Consider the following 23,585-nt stretch of genomic DNA (forward strand, 5'->3'; position numbering starts at 1 on the left):
CCTGGGAATGATCAGTCTCTACTTCCTTATTTCTTGCATGCACACATTCCTTGAACTCCTGTAATCTAGCTTACGTCCTCACTACATGACTAAAATTATACTAGAAATTATATATGTTGAAAAATTATACTAGAAATGTCACCATGACCTACTTGTTTTCAAAATCCAAGGACACTCCTCAGTCTTTATCCTACTCGACCTCCACAGCATTTCACATTGTGACCATTCCCACCTTCTTAACACTCTTCACCCATGGTTTCCATGATGCTACTAACAATAGAAGTTACTATTTATGGAATGTTACTGAGTACTAGTCATTGAGTTAAGCATTTTACTAGACTGTGACTTCTTGGATCCTCCCAATAACCCTCGTATTATTATTCTCACTTGACAGATGAGAAAACTGAGAAATAAAAAGGTTAAGCCATGTGTCCGAGACCACATAGCTTGTGAAAAGCAGAGCTGAAATACCACCCCAAACCTGGCTGATTCCAAAGCACAGGCTCAAAGTCACTATGCTCTCTCCTCCTGTACTTCCCTGGGTGATCACGCCCATCCTGAGAGCTTCAATTGTCATCTATATGCTGATCACTTCCCCCATCTATATCTCCAGCCCAGACATTTCTGCTTAGCTCTAGCCAATATATGGAACTGGTGATTGGGATACTTTTACCCCACAGGCTCTTCAAACCTGCCAGGTCCAAAACAGAAACCATCATTTCCCCAGGAAATCTGCTTTTCTGCCTGTATTAGTGTTCTTTCCTTTTTATTTTTTTAAGTAAAGTCTACACCCAACATGGGGCTCAAACTCACAACCCCAAGATCAAGAGTCACATGCTCTACCAACGAAGCCAGCCGGGCTCCCCTGTGTTAGCCTTCTAAATAGGTGCTACCACCAGTGTCTGACCATAAGATTCCATTGCTTAAAACCCTATGCTGGCCCACTAGTGTTTATATGATAAAGTCCAAGCTCCTTAAGCACAGTATTGGAGTCTTTTCCTGGGCTCATTTCCTATCACCTTGCCTCTTAGACTTCACTCTCCAGCAACACCATATGGCTTAGGATTTCGGGATTCTTGCCTTATCCTCGTATTCTTCAAATTTGTGCTCAAATGTCATCTCTTCCCTGTGCCGTCTCACAACCGCAGCACGCTCGCCCCTGAGCCACCTCTTTACTCAGAGCAGTGGTTCTCAAATTTTCATCTGAAGACCCCTTAACATCCTTAAGTTATTGAGGGCCCCGAAGAGTTTTTGTTTATATAGGTTATATCTATCGATATTTACGAGACATTTAAACTGTGAAATGTATGTATTTGTTAATGCACTTATGATAATAATAAGTCCATTGCCTTTTAAAAATACTTAACATCTTAAAATGAAAAATAGCTACTTTTTTCCAAACAGTAAGAGTGACTTTGCTTTACCTTCTTCTGGAGATCCCTTTAATGGCTGGCTTAATGAAAGGCAGCTTGGATTTATATGTTCCCGCACTTATTCTGTTATGATATCACATCATGTAACTTCTGGAAAACTCTACTGTAACCTCATGAAAGAACAAGAAACAGGTAAATAACGTATTATACGATTACCTTTTCTCTTGCTAGAAAGGGCCTCAGAGACTCCCCCCACTCCCCAAAAAAGTCCCCAGGCCACCATTTGCTATCCACTGATTCTGGAACGGTTGCAGACAGTACCCGCTTGTATGATAATTCCTTTGTCTGCATGTTGACTCAGGTATTATAGAACCTGAAATCCACTGTAGTTTATATTTGCTGTATTCCCAGGACATTCTGCAGAATGGACAAGATACCTGTGTGGTTAGTCATTGTCCTTTTCCTACTATTTTGATGGTAGTAAGGCTTAAAAGTAAACATGGCAGGGGGCACCCGGATTTGAACCGGGGACCTCTTGATCTGCAGTCAAATGCTCTACCCCTGAGCTATACCCCCCCTGGCCAAAGATGAAGGGATTATACCTTAATTGTAGTGTTCACTGACCAGACTTCTCTGGTGATTAATAGTGGTTTAGTACCTATGATTGACTAAACCGATGATTTCAAGTTTCCCAGGGTGATACAAAGAACCGAGGGAAGATTCTTCCTAGCAGTGCCATCCTCCCTGCGTGCAACCTGAGCTGCACTGAATCCCCCAGTCCAGTGCTGTGTGCAGGAGAGGAAGTGCTTCCCTTGCCCTTTTTGACCCCCTCTGCTCCTGTACCAGATGAGCTTCTATTGTCTCAGTTCTCAGCATCTTCAGTCATTTCCTCTCCCCCTGCTTCTTCAAACATCAACAGGTTTCCCCTAGGCTGGAAATCTCTTCCTTTAGCTGTGATTGCCCGTCCATTTCTTCTTTCTCACTACCAGAGAGTCAGGGACTTCATTTCTTTATCCAGCACCTGTGTCTGCGGTTCCGCTACTCTGCATCTGCTTTCTCGACTGCCAGCAATCTTTTCCCCTTGGAGTACGGATCTTGTTTCTCCAACTAGACTGTAAGTTCCTTGAGGGCAGGGATCACTTTACATTCGTCCTTGTATTCCCCCACAGTAGTTGGCACAGCGCCTGGTTCACTATAAGCCTAGTTTGTAGTTGCCAGCCAAACCACAATCCTAATTAAACTCAACTCTCACATTGATTACACCAAACTAGCACCCAAGCAGCTGAATTTTGTTGGAGGAGAGCTCAAAAGTCCTGTGTCATCTCATCAATCTCAAAATACCCTCTCTGGTATCCCTACACTACTGGCTGACTAGGTTCACTTTCTCACCAAAATGACTATTTCACACACTTTCTCCTGTCTCAGACCTTCCATATTGTCTCTCTCCTCACCCTCTTAGCTGAAGAGCTGGCCTCTTCCTTCTTCGAGAAAATCAGAATCAGGAGTAGCGCTGTGCTGGTAAATGGCTGACAACTGGCTTCAAAGGACCCGATTTATAGCATTTGCTAATTCCCATGGCGCAAATACTCCCACCTGCCAATTTCAAGCTACCAACATGAAGTAAGGATGGAAGCAGAGATCAGGGGGTGAGAGGTTCTACCTTGGCTTTGAAGATGGAGGGAGGGGCCATGAGCCAAGAAATGCAGGTGGCCTCTGGAAGCAACCGAAGCCAAGGAAACGGATTCTCTCCTAAAGCCTCCCAAAAGAATACAGGCATGTCAACCTGAGGTTAGCCCAGTGAATTTGATTTTGGAATTCTGACCTCCCGAAGTATAAGATAGTAGATTTGTGTTGTTTTAAGGAAATAAGTTTGTGGTGATTTGTTTATAGCAGCAATAGGAAACAAATACACTGTTGTAATCTAAGATACTACCACCATCTCTCACCTGCACTACTGAAATAGAATCCTAACCTGTCTCTCTGTGTCCATCTTTTTCCTTTCCTTTATTGTGGTAAGAACACTTAACACGAGATCTACCCTCTTCACAGATTTTTAAGTGTGCAAGACAATATTGTTAACTATAGGCACAATGTTGTATAGCAGGTCTCTAGAACTTACCCGTTTTGTGTAATTGAAACTTTACACCCATTGGTTAGCAACTCCCCGTGTCTCTTTCCTCCTCCCTGGCAACCACCATCCCACTCTCTGCTTCCATGAGTTTGACTGTTTTAGGTACCTCACATAACTCAGTGTTTGTCCTTCTATGATAGGCTTATTTCACTTAGCGTGATATCCCATGTTGTAAAATACTGCAAAAGTTTCTTCTTTTTTTAAGGCTGAATAATATTCCATTGTACGTATTCTCTATGTCAGTTCTTGAGTCCCTAAACATCTTTCCCACAGCAGTGTGGGTGATGATTTCAAATCCCCGCTCAAAACTGGCCAAAGGCTGGCATTTCATCCATTTGGGATAAAATCCAGACTCCTTACCTTGGACTATAAGGCCCTCTATGGCCCTGGCTAACTGTCCAGCTGTGTTGAATTGCTCTCGCCTTGTCCACCTCTCCAACCTCTCTGGTCCTGGCGCCTTTGCGGTAATCATTCCCACTGCCTAGAATGCCCGTCAACTGTCAGGTGCCCAACTGTCTCTTTCACCTCTTCCAGATCTTAACTTTCTAGTGTCCAGTTTGCCTTCATTAAATTATAAACTCGGCGTGAGAACAGACAGCGTGCTCTGCACCTAAAGTGGGGTAGTTGGCTCCACTAAAAGAGGGAGCGACCACTAGAGAGTGTAGCCAGCGAAGGTTTCTCAGTGGTGTCTTGGTAGCTGATGTTTGTATTCTTTTTAGAGAGACCAGGGAAAAGGATTCCCTATCTGGTTTTGCAAAAGGTTGTTTTCTGACTTCTTTGGGTAAAGAGATGGGTGGGATTGTGGATACAGAATTGAGCCTATTTTGAAAAGGCAGAATGGTACCTGAGTTCACGTCTTTTCAAAATGCCGTGTCTTCTATTGGTGTTTTAGTTTTGTTCCTCCTTATTAAAAATTTCAGTATTATCTAGTAAGAAGAAACCAACTTTGAACAAATAATATTCAGGATGAAAATTTTAGGATTGCAGTAAAAAGAATTTACCAAGCCTTTACCAGCAGAGGGGGTATAGCTCAGTGGTAGAGCATTTGACTGCAGATCAAGAGGTCCCCGGTTCAAATCCGGGTGCCCCCTTGACTACCTTTAAGTTTTTCACAGTCAGGTATAACCCAGACATCTAAGGGTTCTCTGAATCTGAAACTCTGGAATCCTTGTCGCTTCTACTTACTTGGCTGATTTCCTCCAGCAAGTACTTGTCCCTTGTACCTGAGAAACAAAGAGCAACACCCCGGAAGTTGAAAAGGGATTACTTTGCCAAGCCTTACTACATACCCCAAACTCGTGGAATCCCTGTGGGTAGAAAGAAGACTCAGAACTATTTTCCTGAGATTGTTCTGTTCAAGATCTATTGGTTTAATGTTATAGTTTCTTTTTGGGTAACAATGGAGTGCCTGGCCAGGGCAATATTATTTTGCTTAGTTCATACTCTGAATTGAGAGGACTAGGGGAAAAGAGTCCAAGTTTGAAAGGTTTATCTATGTGGTCACGAAGTTTAAGACCCAGGGCATAGAGAAGATAGGTCAAAAGTAGACGGCGTTCTCTTTCTTTACATTAGCTCAAAGGCAAGAGCTTTGGTCTGATCAATGTACAGGAGGTAAGTTTGAGGCCCGGTGTCCAGGAAAGGGGTGAAAAGCTGGGTATTTCTTGGGACTGGGCTTTGCACCAGGACAACAGTCTCCATGTCCAGGCTCTTGACGCTTCTCAGTTATGGGAGCCATTGGGAAAAATGCACTCCAGCATTCCCCCGGGGCTCCAAAGGATGACACAACCAGATTCCGGGTTTAAAATATCACAGCTGCCCCCTGACCCAGGCAGCATGCCTCTCCCTTTCTCCTTTATTTTTCCTTTTTTTGGGCAAAATCTAGTCAAGGGGGACGCCGTTGCTGCTTTAATTCTTATTATTTCCCTGTGGCCCAACAGTGATCTGACAACAGATATCTGTCCTGCCTTCAGGTTGTGAAACTCGACGGCCTCCTATTACTAGTTCAGTGGTTCTCAAAATGTAGTCCCCCCACCACCAGCAGCATCATCACCCAGGAACTGGTTACAAATGCAAATTCTTGAGGTCCCACCCCAGGCCTACAGAATCAGAAACTGGAGGTGTCTTAACAAGCTCTTCTGGTAATTCTGATGCACACTCAAGTCTGAGAGTCACTGCAATAGTATATCAGTTTGCATCCGGTTGTAACTTTATTTTTGTAAATTAAAATGAGCCTATGGGTGTGCCTTCGCCATTTTGACATATTTGAAGCGCTCTGGGGAAGGGCAAACACAACAGGTCTATGACACCGTTAATAAAGAAAGTTGGAGAAAGGCTTAATTTGTGGGTTTCCCTCTCTTGACCAACTCCCCCATCGGAAACGGAAAGCCAAAATAGGGGAGTAATCTTGTCCCCTGACCCTGGCGCCTCCAACTGCCTGACACATGTGAGGCGGCTGGCTGGCGGCCACCCCAGAAATCCCGACACTTTGGGCGCAGATCATGGGGACGCGCAGCTTTTGTACTTGATTTGTGCGAACATCCACTCCTCCTCCTGCTGGGTACAGAGCAAAAGCGAAAGCTTTCTGCTAACGGTTGGAAAATGAGGAAGGCATTTTACAAAACTCGACTTTCTGTTTTCTTTTAATCTAGGATCCAATGTTAAGAGTAGATCCAGTAGTTTGTTAACTACTTTACCACAGAGTGAAGGAAAAGCCACGAAGGGGGCACCCGGATTTGAACCAGGGACCTCTTGATCTGCAGTCAAATGCTCTACCACTGAGCTATACCCCCGCGCCGCTGCTGCGCTTGGAGATGGCTCTTTTGGGTGCTAAGACACTGCTACACTGAGGGTAGGGAGAAAGAGTAAGGGGAAAGGAATGAAGGAAGAAAGGGGGCCAAAGGGAAAGCAGAGGTGTCCGGACCCGGAGAACCCCGGGAAAGCTGCAGGGCAGAGCGCGGGAAGGGTAGAACTAGCTCGGGCTGCGAGGCGCAGTGTCCCGGCGGTAGGGACGGGTTCCGCCCTACAAATGTGGAAAAGGATGTGGGGGGAAGGGAGGCTGAGGGGCGGGGCAGGGGCTTCCCGTTCCGTCCGCAGGTTCACGCCAGGTACCTACGGGCACAAAGGAAAGTCCCCGAATCTGGTGAATCCAGTCGGGCGTTCCGGAGCGTTCCAGCCCCACCCTAGACGGGTGCGAGGGATTTGCGCGCCTCTCTCTGCCCGGGCTCCCCAGATGTGCAGCCAGACCGGCTCCGCGCGGTCTCCAGTGCCAAAGGGCCCTGGCCTCGGGGCGCACCTCTCCCGGGCACCTTTTGCTGGAGAGCGCCCGGGCACGCGGGACCCTCCAGACGCACCTAGACGCGCGCCCCCGGCCCCGCAGCCCTCCCCGGAATCCGCCCCCGCGCAGCCCCACGTCGCCCGGGGAGCGCGCCGCCCGCGCGCGCCCCTGTCCGCGCCCGCGGCGCGTCCCCGCCCCGGTGCAGCCCCTCCTCCCCGCTGTGTTTATTAGGGGAAGGAGGGCGGAGGCGGAGGCCAGTTCCCTAGCTCCAGCCGCCGTCGTCGCTGCCTGTGTAGTTGCAGCCGCGGCCGCCTCCCGCCAGCTCGCTCCGGGGAAAAGAGAACGCGCGCGAGCTCGGGCGTCCCCGCCCCAGCCCTTCCCGGAGCCATGAATCCCAACTGCGCCCGGTGCGGCAAGATTGTGTACCCCACGGAGAAGGTGAACTGTCTGGATAAGGTGAGCCCCGAGATCGGGAGACGCGTTGTTGCGATCCCCGAGCAATGCTCCAGATTAGGGGAGGAGAGAAGGGCCGGGTCTCTGCCGCCTCATCCCAGCGATCCCGGGAGGAGGGAAGGAGGGCGGTGTCACAGGGTATGGGGACAGACCCCAGTCTGGAAACCGGGAGATCTGCTGCAAGGCGAGGAGTCCGCGCTTGGCGGAGGGCCACTACCGGAGAAGAGTGGGCTCTGTGCCCTGGGGCTGGGAGGACGGAAGAGGAGTAGGGAGGCCAGGCCCCGGGGTGGGGGAAGGTTAGGGGTGCAGTCCCGCCCCCTAGGGCCGGGAGAGTGAGAGGAGACGGCCGCTCCCTCTCCCCGGCGCGCTGAGCGCCAAGTAGGCGGAAGCGCGGGGCGCTGGGGGAGGGGGAGGGGGAGAGGGAGGGGGCGGCGGGGGGGGGGGGCGGGGCAGAGGCTGGGGGGCCCAGTGAAACCTTCAGCTCTGGCCGCAAATGGCCGGACTTCATGGCCTGGAGACTAGGGGGCGGGGGCTATCAGCCGGCGAATGTTGCATCTGGTGAACTGGGCTTCGGATAAGGATCCGAGCCCCTCTGCGAGACCCCTTTTTTTGGACGACCTGCACCCCCCTCGGTGGTTCAACGCTTAATGGACTAGCAGCAGACCTCCTCTATAGCTTCCCAGCCCCCACCTCAAATTAGAAGCCAACTCCCGGGGCTGGGCTGCCCAGCCAGAGCGGGGCGGGGTCGGGTGCTGGAGTAGGGTGGGTGGGGGTGCTTTGCAGAGATCTCCTGAAATTGTGCTCAGAGCCTGAGACTGGCTTGTAGAACAAAGAGCTAACTTTTCAAAGCAGGTTTCCCCAATGGAGGGTGAGGTTGGCTGAGTTCAGGGGAAGCCAAGAAAAGGGGGAGGTGTTAGGAAGAGGGGAAGGTGGCCTTCTGGAAATTCACGGTCCCCTGGGGGCCCTTACGCGTCGTCTCCCCCATCCATGCTGGACTTGTTCATCTGGTTGCTATTATACTTTTGGAGGGGGGCGGAGAGTAGAACTGGGTGTTTCCAGCAGTTTGGGGTAGGTTCCGGTCTTTTAAGCTCCCTGAGATACTAAGGCGATGCCTCCCCTCTGCATCTTCTCCCCACTCTGGAGGAGAAGCCTCTGTGGTTTTGTCTCCCTCCTCATCATGCCTTTTGCCCACCTCCCAAAGCTGGCTCCAAGTCCAAATGTTCCCTCCTAACTGTCTGAACTGGCGGGGGTTGGGGGGCATGGGATGGAAGAGGGGTACAGAAGTCTGGGGCCAACTTTTTCATTGCACACCTGGAGCCAGGGTTTATTTGGGAAAGGATAGTTCATTGGATACTTTTGGTCTCTTTCCTCCCCTTTGGGATTGATGCTTTCTCAGTGATCTTTAGCCTCTGAATCAGGGAGATGGGATTGTGTTCCCAGGTCCTGAAATACATTTGAACTTGCTCTTGGGGGAATCGAGTGTATAGGGCTGCTGCTGTTTCTCTGTCTCTCCTGGTCTTGGCTGGGCAGGAGGAGAGGAGGGCTTATATTATGAACACAAGCGATGTGGGTGCTGACCTTCCCAAAGACCATGCCAGCCTCCGGAGGGCAGGACTTGAGCTTGGAGGCACTAGCTAAAGAACAGACTGTCCTTGCATACTGGGATTTTTACCTTCCCCTGGTGGGGAGGGATTTTGGCCTCTGCATTTCATGTGCCTCTCTTATGCTCCATAGTCATGGACTGGGAAGAGGCTGTGGGCTCTTTCACCTGTATAAGGCAGAAGCAACGTATGGTGGAGGGATTATTGGGCCAGGAGTTGGGAGACTTGATCCTAGTTCCAGGTCTGCTCCCACCAGCTTTATGAATGGCTCTAGGCCTCAGTATTCACCATCTGTCAGATGGGTATGAATGATGTCATTTCCTTGGAGGTGGGACAGTGTACTAAAGTGCCCAGAAGGGGATGTGGTATAGGCTGTGCCCTCCCTATCTTTCTGGGATAGTCGGTCCAGCCCCACATTCAGCTCCCTCGTAAAGTCTTTTGAGAGTGCTGTGTGCCAGAGGGGAGAGGGTAGTGATCCCACAAAGTGCCTTCCCCTGGGGGTTCTCTTGTCCTAGCTGGAAGAGGACATTCAGGCAGGTGGGGGCAGGTGGGGTTGCCCTGGGAAGGAGGTTTTTTTAAAAAGCCCCGTGAGGGGCTCAAACTCACGATTCTAAGGTAAAGACCTGAGTCTGACGCTTGACTGTCTGAGCCACCCAGGTGCCCTTCCTCCTCTTTTTTTGAGCTCTCCTTACAGGAGGTGGCCCTGGGGAGACCTCACCCCCTGCACTGAGCAGGAGGCCTAGAATATTTAGGTATCAGACCTGTTCCATGTAACCCTCCCCAGGCAGTAAGGACAGACACTTGGACTAGGGACCTGGTGCCCAGAGGACCGAGACCTGGGAGGGGGGAACATTCAGTCCCATAGGTGTGGTTGCTAACCAACTTCCCAAGGCATGCCATTTTATAGGAGAGAGTCAAATTAGACTCATTTCACTACGATTTCCCTATGACACATAGCTCACGATGTGACCCAGAGCACAAGCCACGTCCTTGGTGTTAGTCTTTTCTCCTCCCTGAGCCTTATCTCCCGAAGGCTTAAGTGGGTAAAGGCCATGTCACCTCTGATGGCCACCCTGCCCCCAACCTGCAGTACCCAGTATGCTGTGCACGCTGAATAAATATGTATTGCTGATGACGATGTTTGAGGAAGGAGGTCGAAATGTGCTTCCCCAGAGGACTTGTGGGCTTAGAGTTGGGGGGAGAAATGGGGTGACCTCATTCACTCATTCATTCGACAAATATTTATTGAGCACCTGCTTTGTGCCAGGCTCTCTGAATGACTGCTGCAGGAACGTTTGGGGAGGAAGAGAGTCTGTGTCTTGACACGTCCTCTACATTTTGAGAAGGGTGGAGTTTTGTCTCCAACCCTGTTGGGAAGCATTTGTATCTGGGGACCTGTGCACTGTCTAGAATCTCCCCTGGCTTGCTTTCCCAGGCTCCTGAAAACAGGTGGAGATATTCAGGAAGGCTAGAGGACTGGTAGGCTGCTAGTTCCCCTGGAATGCTTTTTTTTTTTTTTTTTTTTTTTTCTGGAATGCTTCTTTGGGAGGGCTCTCCTCCTCTGGTGGTCTGAGCCACCCCCCCCCACCCCCCCAGGGGGCAGCAAGGCAGAAGGCGGCTGGGCTAGACACAGAAGAGGAGGCAGGTCCATGAAGCCGTAGTGCCCCATTTTCCCAGCTGAACCCCACGATCACTTTGTGATCATCCGTTCACAGGAGCTACTCCTTATTGTGACGTGTCAGCTTCAGTCTTCACAAAACCGATGCGATTGCTCCTCTAAATTATGAACCCCTTAAGCGGAGGCTCAGATAGGTCATGCGGCTCACTCCCCGCTCACCCAGAGCTGTAAGCAGCCACTTCCCCTACCTGCACCGTGATTCCAGAGGGAGAGTGGCTGGCCCAAGCCTCGACCAAGTATGGAGGACCTTGCTTCTGCCCTCATCAGCCTCCATTTGCCTTTCTGTGGAGTGGGGTTTCAGTGGAACGGGTTGTAGTTTTGGAGCTGTGGGTGAGAGCGTGGAGGGCACTGCCGGTGCCTGGAGATGGGCTGAGAGGGTTCTTATTGGCACTGGACGTCTGGGTTTTGTGACTAGGGAAACTGTGGACTCCCAGGGCAGCAGGAAGGATTAGAGTTGCACGCCCAAAGGTGTACTTTGCCCCCCCCCCCCCCCCCGCCCCGAGACTACAGGCTCAGGAATGCATCTCTGAAACCTTCTTATCTGGGGCCTTCAGGAAAAGGGGGTGCTCTTGCTCTGGGACAGGGCCAGTGGGGCAAGGGAGGGAGGCAGACAGGTCCTGGTGGGGCCGTACTGACTTATTTCCCTGTGTCATTCACTGGACCCGACTGAAACAGGGATGGGGTTTCTTTCTTCTTGGGGTCCCCTTGGGGTCCCCAGCCCAGGCTTGGTCCACAGGGACTGTTGGGTGACTTGTCATCTTCTGTTCCCCCTTCCACTCCTCCCTCGCCCCGCTCCAAAGAGGACACAGTAGCGGGAGCTGCCGGATTTTCTTTAACCTTGGAGCCCTCCTCTAGAGAGAGAAGGGAAGTGACAGGAAGCCGCTATCAGTGCTGGGCTTGGAGCCTGGAACTGGGTCATCTCATTCCTCCCACCACCCCCACCCCGCCCCTCTGTGAGACCACTTTCCAGACTCAGAGACTGAGTTCAGTAGTGACCCTGAAGGCACTCGGTCCCCTCTTGTTTTCATTATTCTGCTCCTGAGCCCCATGTAGGGAACAGGTGACTACTGCCCCAGCCTTTAATGTGTTAGCTGAGAGCAAGGGGTCTTGGGGTGAGGGGGGAAGAGCTAATGATGGAAATGGGCCCTGTCCCCTCATGGGGGCCCCCTTGCTCCAAAAGGCAGCTAGGAGGTTTCTTGTGGAACCTCCTGCACCCCCAGCCTGGCCAGTCTGCTCTGCCCCCCTTCCCCAGGGGCTCAGCTCCAGGGTGGGGACCTGGCCATCTGCTAGGGTAGGGCTGTCTCTTTCTTTCCCTGTGTCTCCCCCAGGTCGATCAGGAGGCAGCGTTGGAGGTCCCCAGTCCTAGGACAGTGCATATTCCTGCATATATGTGTGTGAAAGTGGGTCATGGTCCGGATTCCAGAGAATGTTTTTCCTGGCAGGCCCCTGAGGGGGTGGGGGGGAGGCGGAGGCCCAGGCAGGGGCCTGTGCAGCTAGGCAGGCAGCGGCCAGCAGACTGGGTGGTGACAGGGCTGGGGCACTCTGCCAGCACCTCCCAGGCATTGGGGGAGAGAGAGGGGCTGTGACTTTGGGGGCTGGTGGGGGCCGGGACTACCCTGTTCTGGTCTGCCAGCCAGGTTGCATGTGCTGGGTTTTTGTACGGAGAGGAGTCTGGGCTGGGCTCTGGGATGGGCCCAGGTTGGGGTGAGGGCCAAGCTTACGCCAGCCGTGCCTTTGCTTCCAGACTTCCAGCTGGCCATCTTCCCAAAAAAGTGGTTCTCCTATCACTTCATTTACTACTCCAGCTTTGGAGAGTCTCCTCGATAGGGAAAGTACCCTGTTAGAAGGTGATTACCCCCAAATTATCCCCTGGTCCCTGGTTGAAGTGGGCCAGGGTCGAGGAGGTGGTATCCCAGCTTCTCAGCTTCCTTTTTTCTGTCCCCTCTTCCAAAGTGTCCCAGAAACATCCCTTGGCTGGGCAACACATTTTGAAAAGCCCTGTCTTGGAGAGATTCCTTAACAGATGGCTACGAACCAGCCCTGTGCTGGGCACCTTCGCAAGTCTCCCTGGGCTCTTCCCTGGCTTCCGGCCTCCTTCTTTGAGGGGTCAGGAGTGTCTTCCTCTGACTGCTGGGAAATGGGGCTGAGACGGGCCAGCCAGGTCACCAGACAGCCCGGATTCTGGGGTCCTGGAAGCTGGACTCCAGGTTGGTGTTGGTCCTGGGCTGCCAGGGGGGGCGATTTCTATATCCTTTGTGTGGGTTTGCCCGAGAATCAGCATTTCTGAGGATGGGAGCATTTCTGTTGCATCGGTCCCCCTTCCCTCCTGGTCTTTGGCTCTGTTCCCCTTGACTGGCCCCCCTGGATTGGTCCCTGGGTTTTGCTGGAGTCTTACCCGCATTGTAGCTGTGGTTGGGCACAGGGAAGCCCCACCTGCTTCCCAGCACACACAAGCCTCCAGCGGGAGCTGCTGAGCCCCCTCTGCTGGGTTTGTACCTGTCATGGGGCCCAGCACCTAACATTCGAGTACTTGGAGGGGGCAAGCGCTGTGCTGAGTGTCTTACAGGTGGTTTCTCATTTGCTCCTCATTATTGCTGATACTCTTTTCAGACATGAAGATGGCTCGGAGGCATACGCCCTGACCAAGTTCACACAGCTAGTCAGGGTGGAGCTTTGATGCCCACTGTGGGGGATGTACCTCCTGTAATGCCTCAGAGGGAGAGCGGCTGTGGGGGTCCTCTCGTCCCAGTTATCTGACTGGGGCTGGGAGAAGGGGAAGGGAAGGAGAAAGGGTGTGAGTGTGGTGGCCAGAGCTTGGGGCACCCACCCCCCACCTGGTCACGGGTCCTTCGAAGTGGGAGGTATGAGAGCTGGAGCAGCGCCAGGGGCCCATGTGTGGCGGTCCTGGAGCGAGAGTGAGGAGTGCCAGGGTTTCGGCCCAGGGGCCTGGTGGCCGGCCCTCCTCCCCTTCTCCAGACCCTGTCAGGCTGCGGGGCTGCCCCTCTGAGTTCAGCAGCTGTGGCTTCTTAGCAACCCTGGTGCAGCTTTGCATAAGCAATGAGGCTTCTGGTGGTGGGGGGGGGGGCAGCAGGAGTGGTCGGGGGAGGTGGGGCCATCCTTCTGGGGACAGCTTGCCACTGTTAGAACCGGCCCCTTCCACGCTCACCCTTCGTGCCTGCCCGTCTCCTGCTCCTGACAGCTCAAATGGCTGACGGGTGGGGAGTGCGGAAGGGAGGAGAATGTCAACGGCTGCCAGAGCCTGTGACTTGAGATGTCCCCGGCTCACCCCCGGGGTGATTCTGTGTTCCAGTCCCTGGGAGGGAGGGCTCCTTCCTAGGGCCCGAGTGCCCCTTCCCGAAGTCCTGGTGTCTGATGGGTGTCCCCCCTCTGTGCCTCTGTCCCCAGTTCTGGCATAAAGCATGCTTCCACTGTGAGACCTGCAAGATGACACTCAACATGAAGAACTACAAGGGCTACGAGAAGACGCCCTACTGCAACGCGTGAGTCCTGCCTCCCTCCCTAGCTCTTCCTTCTGTTCTCGCGATGTTGCCCAGCACTTGCACGCTCTACGTGAGAAGCGTTCAGCGCGTTTAGTCCTCACCCCGGCTGGATGAAGTAAGGGCTGCTGGTGTGCCCATTTTACAGGGAGGGAAACTGAGGCTTGGGAAAGGCATAGTCTTTCCCCAGATTACACGGCTAGCGAGAGGCTGGTTGAAACCCAGCCAGGCAAGCATGTTCTTCCCAGTGCACCCTGCTGCGAGAGAGGGCCCAACGCGGTCCTTCAGGGAACAGTGCTCTCTCTTACTTACCCCCTGCCGGAGGGGCTTGGGGGGGCCTTCTGGCAGCAGCCCTTCCTGGCGTTCATCTCTTGAGAACTGAGGGCAACGTGAAGGGGTGGCTGGGCCTGGGGCAGGCCTCTTCCTGCCGGTGAGGGAGGCCGTGGAGACCTTCATGTCTTTTCCAGTGGAGTTGGCTGGGGCTCTGTTCCTTTCACACTGGGACCCGCAGCCTGTCCTGATGCAGGGAGGCGGGTAGAGGTGGGGTCCTCCGTCCAGAAGGACACCCCTCTCCCATCCCTTGCAGTTCCGGAGAGTGCACCGCCTTCTACCTTCAAGTTGACGTCATATGTAGCAAGTGTAAACTCAGTGCAGGTCCACGGTATGTGCAGGACCTCCCAGCCACCCTGCTAGTGAGGGCTTCAGAAGGTCAAGTCACTGAGTCACGGCAAAATCCATATTCAAAGAAATTCAGGATCTGACTTGCGTCTAGGAATTTCTTTGGTCAGGAGGCTCTTCGCGGCAGAATCGCTGAGGAGGGGAACACTGGGACTTGTCGAAAGGGGTAGGGGGCTTAAACACCCTTGAAAGGCTGCCTCTCCCTCACAGCAGCCCCAGTCCCCTCCTGATACCCCCAACCTCATCATCCCTGGGGGTTTGAACATTCATCAGGCAAGGGTGCCTGCCAACTGCTATATGCCAACCTGTGTCAGGGACTGGGAAAGGAGATTTCTTAAAAAAAATTTTTTTTCTAATGTTTATTCATTTTTGAGAGAGAGCGTGAGTTGGAGGGGGGCTGCATGGAGAGACGGAGACACAGAATCTGATTCAGGCTCCAGGCTCTGAGCTGTCAGCACAGAGCCCAGTGTGGGGCTCAGACTCACGAACCACAACATCACGACCTGAGCCGAAGTCGGATGCTCAACCGGATGCTCAACCGACTGAGCCACCCAGGGGCCCCTGGGAAAAGAGATTTCTAAATGACAAAAATCTCAAGCCCAAGAAGCAACCTGGATATTGTCCTTTCTGGGAGGGATTGGGCACTGGGAAGGCTGCCTGGGGTAGAAGGAAGATCCCAACTCTCTCCTGGCTTTTGCTTCAGCTGCCTCCTCTCTTCTATTAGCTTCCACTGGTCCTCTCCCCCCTACCAACCCCTCCCACCCCCCAAGGGAAATGGGACATTCTTAGAATTCTTACAGGCTCACACAAGCCCTGATTCTCTGCCACTTCCTCCCTCTGTTGGGGAGCGGGGTGGGGTTCAATAAAGCCAGAGGCCCGGGCAGTGTAACCCCTTCATGGCTGGACCACTTGGAGCTGGATTCTGGGCCCCGAGACTCCTTTGGGGGCAGTTTCTGAGCCTCGGCCCCACCCGGCAGAAGTCTGGCTGAGCCACGTCTCTTCCTAAGACTCTAGTAGCCTGGCATTCAGTGAGCATTGGGAGTTGGTGACAGCAGTCAGCCTTGTCCTTGTTTCTCGGCGTTTTCTCAGCCTGATGCTAACTGCTCTCACCCTCGTCTGGGGAGACTGCAGTAAGTGGGGGTGGGGACTCCTGGAGGTGTTGGGGTCTCTGGGGGCGGTAGAAGATGAAGCACCTCTCCCCGGATGCTGCTTCCACGGTGCCCAGGCAGAGGCCCCTGTCTCTGTCCTGGCCCCCAGCCAGAGAAGCAGACTGGCCTCTCTCTGTTTCCCCAGGCTTTACCGCCCCAGCCTCTGCCCTGCCCAGTTGACCTTTGGCCCAGCTGGGATGTTACCTCGGAGGACTCAGAGGACTCGGAATGAGAGCTGAAGCTCTGGGGGGATGTGTGGCCCGGCTGTGTCTCACCTCCGCTGGGAGTGGGCAGAGTAACACCCTGCCCGAGGCGCTCACACTCCCTCAGCCAGCGTCTGCTAGCAGTTGGTCCGGACCCAGCAAGCCTGACGAGGTGATTCCAGGATAAGCCAGATGTAGTAGGCTCGGCCTGCAGGGAGCACCCTCAGGGCCTGTCTGAGCTTCAGTTTCCCCATGGTTACACATTCCCACCCAGGGATGCGGGGCCCCTAGACCAAAGAGTACTGAGCGCCTGCCATGTGCCAGGCACTGTGCCCGCGTCCCCTGTCATTCCTTCCTGTTTGCTTTCTGCCTCCGGCCCCATCCTCCAGTGACATTCAGGTTCCTGAATCTTGGGGTTTGCCAGGGTGTAGCTTTGCCCCCACCCCCATCCTGGCCTTGCTTTGTGGACCTCAGGCCTGGCTTCCCTCCTTCTCAGAAGTAGCGTCTGCTCAAGACCCACGGGGGCAGGTGATCTCTCCCCGCCCTTTGCCAGGGAGTTGGACCCCCCCCCCCACCTCAGTGAGCGAGAGTGTATGAGTTTGTTGTGCAGGGAGGCTTCTGTGTTCTGCCTCTTTCTGGCCAGTCCCTGAGTCGGGATCTTGCAGGGGGTGGTCAAGAGAGAGCAGAGGGCTGTCAGTCATTCCCCGGTTGGCTTCTCAAGACCCGAGATTTTAAAATGTTCCGGAAAGGGACTGTAAGCAGCCAAAGGGCCTCTTCTGTTTCTCTCATTGCACTAGGCTTGTTTTGGGGTTAGGCAGCAGAGAGAACCCAGGCTAGATCACAGCCAGCCTGCTGGGCCGTGATGGACCCCCCACAAACGTACCCTTAAACCCGTGCCTGCTGCGGATCCAGACACATACGCTTTCTCCTGGTGTGGGGCCGGGGAGAGAAGCCAGGGAGTCAGACTGAATAGGTTGCATCTGTGTCGTACTTCCAGGCACAGCCGCCCAGGCACTGCCATGGCAAGGGGGAGGTGCGCCTTTCCGCTTTTGCACAATGGCTCGTGGTACCAGAACCACTGTTCCTCAGATTCTTTCGTGAAACGTCTGGGTGGGTGGAGTGAGCCTGCTCCCTTGGGTTAGAAGAATATTTACGCCCTCGATTATTTGTTTTGTAAACCACGTTTTCCGAAAGTGGGGCTCATCTGTCCGCATGCACGAACCTGCCCCTTTTCCTCCATGCAAATAGTGTGGGAGTGTGGAGGTCAGAGGTGGGGTCGGGGTGGGAAGAAATGTGCCTGCGCCCTCCTCCTTGGGGGCCACGAATCAGTGCAGTCTGCAACCAGGGGAACCAGGTTTGGGGATATCAAGTGTGGAGGTGGACACGGGCCAGGGAAGAAAGGGGGAGGCGCTCAGATGCCCCCTCCCCCTCTTCACTGACTACAGATTTCGGGGTCCATCCTTCACAGTTTCCTTGAGCTGTGTGATGCGGGGCTGAGGAGGCTGGAGATGGCCCCGGCACTGGAGAACAACTTGACTGTGGTCCTGCTCCTTCCCTCAGGTCTCAGAGTGTGGGGTCTGGGTGCTCAAAACGTCTCTGGATTCTGCCAGACTGTGTCGAATCCCAGCTGCTCTTGGGGATGGGGCATTGGTGGGCAAATCTAGGACTGGGGTCTGGGGCTTTCCCACTTCCCTCTTTCCTGCCTCTGATGGGGAAAAATGGGATCAGACGTGTCAGGAAGTAGGTGTAGCACCAGGAGTGGGAGTGAGAGGCGGGGCGGGTGTGTGATGTGTGTTTGGGATGGGGAGGCAGGCTCAAAGGGGCAGCCACAGTGGCCAAATGCAGTCTCTTCCCCCCATCCCCACCCCGACTCATTCCCAAAGCCTTAAATCCAGAGATGTCAGGGCCTCAAGGAACCTCAGAGATCACTTTGTTTCTGAACGAACCCGTTTTATAGATGAGGAAACTGAGGCCCAGTGTCTCTATGCCTTACCCAACTTGGCAGAATTATTTCTCTTTATGTACTGCCATCAGGGACTGGTACCAGCTTTGATTTTGCATCTTGCAGCCTGAGGGCTGGTAAGTCCCTCTTCATGTCTGGCCTTGATCCTTCTGGCTGCTTGTGTTTTTCCTCTGGTCAAACAATGCTTCCTTGTTGCTTCCTATCCCCACCATTTCAGCCCCTCAGGCCTGGGGGACTGGTAAGAAACTGGGTTAGAAAGGAGCCCTCCCCGCCTGCCCACGGGCAGTGTTCCCAGCAGGAGAATCAGCAACTCCTTCCAGAGGCAGGATGTAGGGGCTATTTTTTTTTTTCCTTTGGTAAAACCAAAGGCTCCTTGTTGCTTTTGTTGATGTATTTTTGTTCCTCCTTGAACAAAAAGCTGTGGTTTTTGAAGGGGTCCAAGGCTGGAAGGGGCAAGGTTGCTTATAGAAAGGGGGTGCTGAGCTTTCGGGATCTCTGGTCTATTCTGGCTCAGCCTCTGGAATGCAGCTAATGGCAGGAGCAGGAGTGGGGCTGTGCCTTATATGCTGTCCCTGTCACCAGTATGTCTGTAGCCGGAGCCTCGATATCCTCCCTGTCCTCAGAGTCCTGAGCAGGAAGGTAACTCAGAGGTCCTTAGTCAGAGGACCCTTGTCCTGCATCCCTGCGCATCACTGTCTGCACTCTTGAGACACCTGCTTTGGAAAAGTTTTAATTAAAGGAGGAGGTGGCTTCTGACTGAGACCCCACAGGGTCTCTCTTGACGCCCTAACTTGGCAACTGGTTGGGTTTGAGAGATAAAGTACTTTGTTCTTCACCCACCCCGCTAAGCACATCTTTCATTTCCCCAGGGCTCTGAGAGCTGGGGGTGGACTGGGTCCATCAGAGAGAGAGAGAGAGAGAGAGAGAGAGAGAGAAAGAGAGGGATGGCAGCCTCCCCCTAGATGGCCGGGCAGCTGTGGTGGAGGGGAGTGCACTGGGCAAGGTCTTTGTCCTAGACGCTGAGCAGCAGTTTCTTTTTCTGTAAAATGGGCACAATGATAACGCCTGCCTTTTCTAACCCAAAGCCTTGTGGCAAATCTCAAGAGACGATGTGCACAGGATACAGTCTATCAAGAAGTCACTCGGTATGCCTGTAAGTTCTCCCGGAGGTCTAGGCTGCTGCCCACTGCTGCCTCATTACCCTCCTTGTCCCTGTTCTTGCCCTCACGGATGCTAGGTCCCTTTCCCTGCGCCTACCCCCCCCCCATCCCCGGCTTCCCGTCCTAGTGAACTTGGACTGTGTCCATGCCTCTCTCTTCCCCAGAGCAGCTGATGCTGCTGTCAAGGGTGGGGAGGGGCATCGGCAGAGGGCCCACTGCCTGGAATAGTTAACAAGGGGCTGGGTGCAGGCTGGCCCACAGACGGGACAAAGAGCAGCTGTGCTCTGCATCAAGCTCCAGGTAGGGTTGGGACACCCAGCTCTTCCCTCATTCCCTCAACCGTGATGCAGTCTGTTGGTGAGGCTGGGGTTCCGTCAGGGTCACTAGCTGGGGTGGGAGCCCCTCGTCTGCCTCAGCACCCACATTGGCACACACACACATCCATTCATCCCAACTGGGATCTGAGGGTAGCGGGTGGTGGTGGTGGGGGGGTAGCTTCAACCTGAGAACAGAGAGGGAGGGAAAAGGTAGAATTCCCAGCAATTGTTTCTGGAAGGAGGTCAAATCAGTTGCAGCCCTCTTGGAAGGCAGTCATGTTGGTGGGGGAAGGGCACAGCACCGATGTTTGCGCGTCCTTCCTTCTGAAACGCACCCGTGGCACCTGTCTTCCTCACCGACATTGTCTATAAGGATCCTGCGTTCACGGCCTCCTGGTTTTGGCCCTCATGAGCTACTCCGCAGCTGAGGACACCCTTGCTGTCTGCGCCTCTTCCCCCACCCCCACAGACTCTCTCTGTCTTCCTGCTCTGCCGCTCTCCTGCCTGGAGCTGAGGATGGGGTTGCCATGGGAACCTCAAGCGCAGTGAGCAGGGGAAGGGAAAGACAGGGTTGTCTCGCCAGGGCTGGGGGCTGTGGGGAGGGGACAGGGTTGACCCAGTAGGAGGAATAGATGTCTGCCTGCCTTCTTCTGGCTTAGGGTTGGGGCTCCGGGGGGCAGGGTAAGAGATTGGGGGTTCTGGAGCTCCTCTTTAATCTAGTTAATCTAGTGCAGGATTAAAGTCTCCCCCACGTCCCCCCTTCCTGCCAGATTAAGCTGCGTGAACGTCTAGGCTGGTCTCCCCTCCCTTCTGATGCGATTGGTGCTCTGGCTGTCGGGGGCTAAGACCTGGGGGTCGTGGTGTCTCCAAAGAGAGGGTGATGAATACCCGACAATCCCGTCCAGAGGCACTCGCTGCCTGTTGGGAGGGTCTCCTGATGCCCTTCTGGTGGCCTGTCGGAGATGCGTGAATGTGGCCTGGAATGTGGGCTGTTATGCGTGGATCTTCTGGCTCCAGTGGCTACGGGACGTGCATCGCTGCAGGGGGCCCATCTATGTATTCATCGTGTGTGAGGAACAACACAGCGTGTATGCTGTAGGAGCCTCAGGACTGCAGTGGGGGGGTGGGCGGTGCATGTCAGGTGCACGTATCTGGCTGTCCTTGGGCCACTGGAACAGGAGCTCCATTTTAACCTTGTACATTCAGGGGGTGCCTGAGTGGCTCTGTCCTTTAAGCGGCTTTAAAAAAAAAATTTTTTTTTTAACGTTTATTGTTTAAGAAACAGAGAGAGACACTTTTTAATCTTTTTTAACGTTTATTATTGTTTAAGAGACAGAGAGATGCAGCATGAGCGAGGGAGGGGCAGAGAGAGAGACAGACGGACACAGAATCTGAAGCAGGCTCCAGGCTCTGAGTGGTCAGCATAGAGCCCGATGCGGGGCTTGAACCCGTGAACTGTGAGGTCTTGATCTGAGTTGAAGTCAGACGCTTAACCACCTGAGCCACCCACGCGGCGCCCCAAGCGGCGGACTCTTGATTTCAGTTCAGGTCACGATCTTGTGGTTTGTGAGATTGAGCCCCACGTCGGGCTCCATGCTGACAGTGCACCTGCTTCTGATTCTCTCTCTCCCTCCCCCCCCACTGGCCCTTGCTCTCTCTCAAAATAAATCAATAAACTTAAAAAAAAAATTTTTTTTAATTAATCTTGTACATGTAGGCAAATTAGAAACCCCAGGTTTGCAGATTCGCTCCAGAGCACGTGTGTTTGCTGAGCCTGCCAGCCTTCCCCCCCAGATGCTAAGCAGTGCTATCTCAGAATTGACCTTTCAAGTTCTGGGCCACAGCTGCTGGGATGTCTTCCTCGTGGTGCCCTTGCTTCAAGACCTCACCTCTCTCTGCCACAGGATTCTCTACCTGCAGATGCTCTCCTCACCATACCCTGCACCCCGTGACTCCTTCAGAAGGGCTCTGATCTGGTGGGAGGGTCATCTCTGAAGCCTTCCTTGCCAGGACCTCAGGGTTAGCCAGTTCCGCTGGAGATCTTACTTGGATCCCTCCTGCTGTCATCTTTCTAGTCTCTAGGAACAGACTCCTGGTTGATCCTCCCTTTTTCTGGAACTGCTAAGCAATTTTGAATGGAGCTCCTCAGCTGTGGGTGGCCCTAGCTTCCTGCAGCTGGGCCAGGCCTGGGGCCCGGACCCGTAGCCTTAGCCCCATAGTCATCCACGGGCCATTTCTGTTGCCAGCTGCAGGCACCTGTGTTTGCTTTTCAGTCTCATCCCTCCCTCCCTCCGCGGGGGAGCTGAGGGCCTGAAGTGACCTGGGAGCCAGGACCCAGGTGTGGCAGTGGAGGCTGGGGTGGGGGTGGGGGGACAGAGCTGGAATCACCTAGGTCCAGGACAGTGAAACCAGCCCAGAAGCAAAAAGGATTTGCCAAAGTCACCCGGAGAGTCAGCGGCAGGACCAGAGTCCAGCACTGTGTCCATTCTGGTCACACACTCCTCCTCACCTTGGTTTAGTTGTGCAAATCCAAAGTCCTACCCTTCACAAGTGGTGGCTCACAGGGAAGTTATGTGTTTATAGGTAGCACTGGCTCAGGGTGGTGCCAGCAAGAACCTCCCAGCTCTGGGGAGCACACAGGAGTGGGGGGGGGGCGCTCATTTCCGGCTCTAGGGCGCACGTCAGCCCGCTGGGATGAAACATGCCTGGAAGGAAGCAATCCGTCTCTTACCTGAGGACAGCGTGTGAATCGGAGATCTGCAGGTGGTCACAGTCATGGTGAGGTGCGGTCACCCAGGGCTGCAAAATAGCCGGACCTCAGCTCCCTTTCAGAGAAGCCACTCACTAGTCCCTGAAATAGTTGGGACCCATGTGGCCCCCTAGCCTTTTCACATACCAGCACACACCCACAAGCCACAGTGATTCAGCGCTACGTCTCCTCTAGCTGGTTTGCTGGGGGACTTCGTGATGACCCAGTGGGATGTAGGAGATCCAAGTTCTAGTCTTGGTTCAGCTTCAGTGTCTGATGTGACTTTCATGTATCCAACAAATGTTCGTTGAATACCAGGTACTGTTCTAAGGAGTTTGAGGTTAATCAGTGGACAGAAGAGACCAAAAACACCTCGTTTCCTGGAGAAGTAGAGAGAGGACAATAAACCGATGTGATAAAGAAGTTAATTATGATAAGTATTAAGTGCGTGGTCCCAGCACGCTATTTCCTCCCCTGGGAAATGAGGAGGTATGACTGCATGATCCTGGAGGTCACTACAGGCTTGGCTCTGAGGGCTGCCCTGGTTCCAGCTACCTCCAAGCCAGCCCTCTTTCTGGGGAACAGGCTCCTGGTCTGTCCCGTGTCTGCCAATTGGAGGGTTTGGCTCAGGATGCTGGGCCCTGGGCAGACTGGGTGCAAATTTAGATGCTACCACTTACTGGCTGTGTGCCTTGGCCACATTGTTCGACCTCTCTGAGCCTCAGTTCTCCCTTCTGTCAAAGTGGGAAAGTAGGGCATTTGTGAGGATTTGGTGAACTAAGTAAGGCACGAGGAGAACATCAGCCTTTGTTACGGTGTTAATCTGGCACTTGAGGGCCTCAAGCTGACTTTCTGAGTCCAGCTGATTTCTCACCTCCAGTTAAGTTAGCCCTTGTTGGCCCTTTGAAACACCACTCGGGATGTGTGCATTTACTCTCTTTCACCACCTCCCCCAGGAAGCCCCCCCCCGACATGTATGTCCCATTCTCCTTTACTTCTTCTTTTTTTTTTTTCTTAAGTTCTTATTTTAATCATCTGGTGTTCATCCCAGGTGCACTCCTTAGTCCCCATCACCTATTTTACCCATCCCCCCACCCACCTCCCCTCTGGTAACCATCAGTATTCTCTGTAGTTAAGAGTCTGTTTTTTGGTTTCTCTCTCTGTCTGTCTCTCTCTTTTCCTTCTTTGCTCGTTTGTTTTGTTTCCATTCCCTTTTACTTCTGTCTCCATACCCCTCCTGCCCTTCCTCTGCTTGGTCCCCATTTCTGGTTTTAGCTGAAAGCTTTGTCCTGACCTCTGCTCTATCGTCTCCCCAGTCTAGTTGGGCCGTCCTGGGTGGCCCAGGCCACTCAACCTCCCT

General features: G+C 53.4%; 1 protein-coding gene and 3 non-coding genes across 5 annotated transcripts in view; 2 read left to right on the forward strand and 2 right to left on the reverse strand.

Moving 5' to 3' along the window:
- The window catches only part of LASP1 (LIM and SH3 protein 1), a 51,091-nt gene that overhangs the window by 4,581 nt on the left and 22,925 nt on the right, over window positions 1-23,585 (forward strand). The window contains exons 1-2 of one of the 2 annotated variants that reach the window (XM_006940285.5): window positions 7,011-7,234; window positions 13,916-14,010. In XM_006940285.5, coding sequence (XP_006940347.1) covers window positions 7,166-7,234; window positions 13,916-14,010 — 164 coding nt within the window. In that variant the 5' untranslated portion in view covers window positions 7,011-7,165. Of the gene's footprint in view, window positions 1-7,010; window positions 7,235-13,915; window positions 14,011-23,585 lie in introns of those variants that run through there. The other variant, XM_045045178.1, reaches the window with a different exon arrangement.
- TRNAC-GCA lies at window positions 1,878-1,949 on the reverse strand. The gene has a single exon. It is a non-coding gene; the product is annotated as a tRNA-Cys (tRNA).
- On the forward strand, window positions 4,524-4,595 carry TRNAC-GCA. The gene has a single exon. It is a non-coding gene; the product is annotated as a tRNA-Cys (tRNA).
- Window positions 6,222-6,293, reverse strand: TRNAC-GCA. Its single transcript has one exon. It is a non-coding gene; the product is annotated as a tRNA-Cys (tRNA).

Source organism: Felis catus, chromosome E1 (assembly GCF_018350175.1).
Source record: "Felis catus isolate Fca126 chromosome E1, F.catus_Fca126_mat1.0, whole genome shotgun sequence".
Classification (NCBI taxonomy): domain Eukaryota; kingdom Metazoa; phylum Chordata; class Mammalia; order Carnivora; family Felidae; genus Felis; species Felis catus.